Source organism: Gracilinanus agilis, chromosome 5 (genome assembly GCF_016433145.1).
Source record: "Gracilinanus agilis isolate LMUSP501 chromosome 5, AgileGrace, whole genome shotgun sequence".
Lineage (NCBI taxonomy): Eukaryota > Metazoa > Chordata > Mammalia > Didelphimorphia > Didelphidae > Gracilinanus > Gracilinanus agilis.
This window is the reverse complement of record NC_058134.1, coordinates 74108765-74111882: the sequence shown is the minus strand read 5'-3', so window position 1 is coordinate 74111882 and position 3118 is coordinate 74108765. Positions and strand designations below refer to the sequence as shown.

Below are 3118 nucleotides of genomic sequence, written 5' to 3'. Positions count from 1 at the left end.
TCAAGTCCATTCTCTTCCTTCTTACCTTCACCTTGAGCTCCCTTCCCAACTTTACAATTACATTTTGACTATAATCCCCAGAAGTCTCCTACAATGAAGCGGCTAATCCTAAAGGCAGAGATTTGAGGAGAATAAGTAAGGATAGGCAGCCAGCAGAGAGGAAAGAATGGGATCATGGATACTCCTTCCACTTCAAAATAAGAAATATATGCACAAATAAGTGTCTATAGATGTATATCCAGATGTGTGTGTGTGTGTGTGTGTGTGTGTGTCTGCGTGTGTGTAAGTGAATGTTTAGCTCTTGCTGACCCAGGGGGACAACAGGGAGGTGCTGCCTTCTCCTCCTGCACCATAGAGAGGATTCTCTCTATAGGAATGGGTTGCCTCAGGGTATCAGAGGCAGAGCTAAATTCTAGCCTCCTAGTTCTCTGGAGTTGGGGGATGGGGGTTGGTATTTGTCAGAGACAGACAGTGTTTTTTATTACCATGGACTGGGCAGAGAAAGGAAACAAGGGCTCTGGAACAACTGGTGGAGGTGGGAAAGTGAGGAAACACAAATGAATACTAGCCTGGCAGCTATTCCAAAGGGGGGAGGCAAAGTCCACACGTGGCTGCACCTCCAATCCTTCTGGTCCCCCCATGTGACCGAAGGGGTCACCCTTCCTCTTAATCGTAGTAACGTTTTGCTTTCGGGTTTTCAAAGGTGTCCATGGTTTTGAGGTCGAGCAGCATATGCAGTCCATATATGAAGGCTAAAAGCAAGAAGAAACAGGAGAATAGCCCCATCCAGATGATGCCTGAGAAGAATCCGTCACAGTCACAGGCGTAGGCGAAGTTATTCGACTTCACGTGGAAGGCTTGAATACGGAAGCCCGTGAAAGTCACATTCCAGAGACGGGGCCCAGGTGCAGGGGTTAGGAAACCATTCTGATCCGCAGTGGAAAAAGCCTGGCAGTGGAAGGAGAAGGGGCTGGGTCCCGTGAGCCCTGTGCCCTGGAAGACCACAACGGAGTTAGTGGTACGGAGCTCTAGTTGCTCAATGTTGAACCACGTTCTAGCTGAAACGGAGTAGAAACGATTGCTCAGTTTAAACTTGACGGTCAGGAAAGGACCAAAGATATCCTTATATGTCAGCACCAGCTGGGCAAAGGAGCTATTCCAGCTGGAGCCCGTCAGGTTGACTGGCATCTTAAAGGTGGCTTTACTCAGATCGAATGACTGATGCTCATTATTCACTATGAAATGATCCGCCCAGAAGAGGATGCGAGGCTGTGTATCATTGTAGCTCAATGGTTGTGAAGATTCTCTCTCCTTCTCAGGTGGCTCCAGCATCTGACGCTGCAGCAACAAGTCCCGAACCACCCGCGAAGGCTGAATAGCAGTCATTATGGCTGTATAGGGAGCACCTTCTGACTTGAACTTGCTCACCACCTGCCCAATAATCTCATCATTACCTGTTAACAGCATTTTTCGAGCCATCAAGCCGGAATTGTTGGCATGGGGCAGTGTCAGGTGCAGTAAAGCAGAGGCGTTGTCTTTGAGCTTCAGTTCCTCCAGGCTGGCCCGCTCCACCATGACGGGTCTAGGTCCCCACTTCTTCAGGAAGGCGGGCAAGGTAATATTGATTGCGCGCCACTCCACTAAAGGCAGGATCAAGGAGGAGGGAGCCGATTTCAGAGCGTTCTCCAGGTTAGGGAAAGCGCTATCTTGCTTGTTGCCAAACGCACCACCGAAAACGGTGAAATCCTCTACGCTTAGTTCTTCCTGCAGTAAGAGCAGCATTCTTGGGGGTCCCTTCTCCAGGGCGAGCTGTAGGTAAGAGGAAAGCTGGAGATCCGTAGTGACGTGACCTTCATGGGCATTTGCCGGGGGGACCCACACAGCATGAGAGCTGGACCAGATCAACATCGGTACGGGCCTCTTCACATCCACAGCGGCGGCGGCGACCAGCGCCAACAGGGACAACAGCGGCCAGAGAGAGGCCGGAGACCCGGCGGCCATTAGCTGGGGCACAGCAGCCCGTGCCACTACCGCCATGATCCAACAGCACCTTCGAAGGCCAGAGCTGCTCAGGTGACTCCTGACACAAGTTTCCGTTGGAAGTAAGAGGCTGAATCACATAAAAAACCAGTTCTCTTTGGTCCAAGTAACTGACGTTTGAGCGGCAGCCTAGATCGGAGAGAAAGGAAGTGCAGGGAGGCTAAGAAGGCTTACAATGAATTACAGGCCTCCGACAACCATAGAGAGAATGAAAGCCCTAGGAATAGAATAAATAAACCCAGAAACAACATGAACAAAACTGAAATATGCTTTTTATACAAATAAAGTCAGATTTAAATCAATGGAATTCTTCCTGAATGGTCAGAGTCAACATAATAAAAATGACAATCCTACTCAGTCTACTTATTCAATGCCATTCCAATTAAATTATCAGAAAAAGAATTTTATTGAATTAGAAAAAATAATAGGGGTCAGCTAGATGGTTCAGTGGGACCAGGAGATCCTGGGTTCCAATCTGATCTCCAACACTTCCTAGCTGTGTGACCCCCTAGCAAGTCACTTAACCCCCATTGTCTAGCCCTTACCACTCTTCTACCTTGGAAACAATACACAGTATTGACTCTAAGATGGGAGGTAAGGGTTTAAAAAAATAACAACAAAATCCATTTGGAAAAACAAAATGTCAAGAATATCAAAGGAACTAACCCAAAAATGTAAAGGAAATCTAACAGTATTATATTTTAAACTATAGTCATTATCAAAACTATCTCATTCAGGCTAAGAAATAGAAAAGTCGATCAGTGGAACACAACAAACATACAACAAAGGTTGTAAAAAATATAGTAACTTTGTGTTTTGATAAAATATCCAGATTTTTAGGGATGAGAATTCACTATTTGGTAAAAATTGTTGGGAAAACTGGATAACAGCCTAGCAGAAACTACAGACCAATATCTTGCTCTATCAAGATAAGATCAAAATCTATGCATGTCCTAGACATAAAAGGAGATATCTTAAGCAAATTAAAAAATAGGGAACATATTACTTATCAGATTTTTGGATAGGAGAAAAATGTATAAATATACAAGAGATAGAATGTATTGTGAGATGTAAAATG

At 45.6% G+C, this 3118-nt stretch overlaps 1 protein-coding gene across 1 annotated transcript; it reads right to left on the bottom strand.

The window, feature by feature from the left end:
- Window positions 1–666: 666 nt before the first annotated feature.
- On the bottom strand, window positions 667–2283 carry LOC123249834 (V-type proton ATPase subunit S1-like). Its single transcript, XM_044678944.1, has one exon. The coding sequence runs from the start codon at window positions 2035–2037 to the stop codon at window positions 667–669; it is 1371 nt and encodes a 456-aa protein (XP_044534879.1). The 5' UTR covers window positions 2038–2283.
- Between the last annotated feature and the right edge of the window lie 835 nt (window positions 2284–3118).

Excerpts from the sequence above, each read along its gene's own strand:
- LOC123249834 (XM_044678944.1), bottom strand. The coding sequence starts at position 2,037 with ATGGCGGTAGTGGCACGGGCTGCTGTGCCCCAGCTAATGGCCGCCGGG.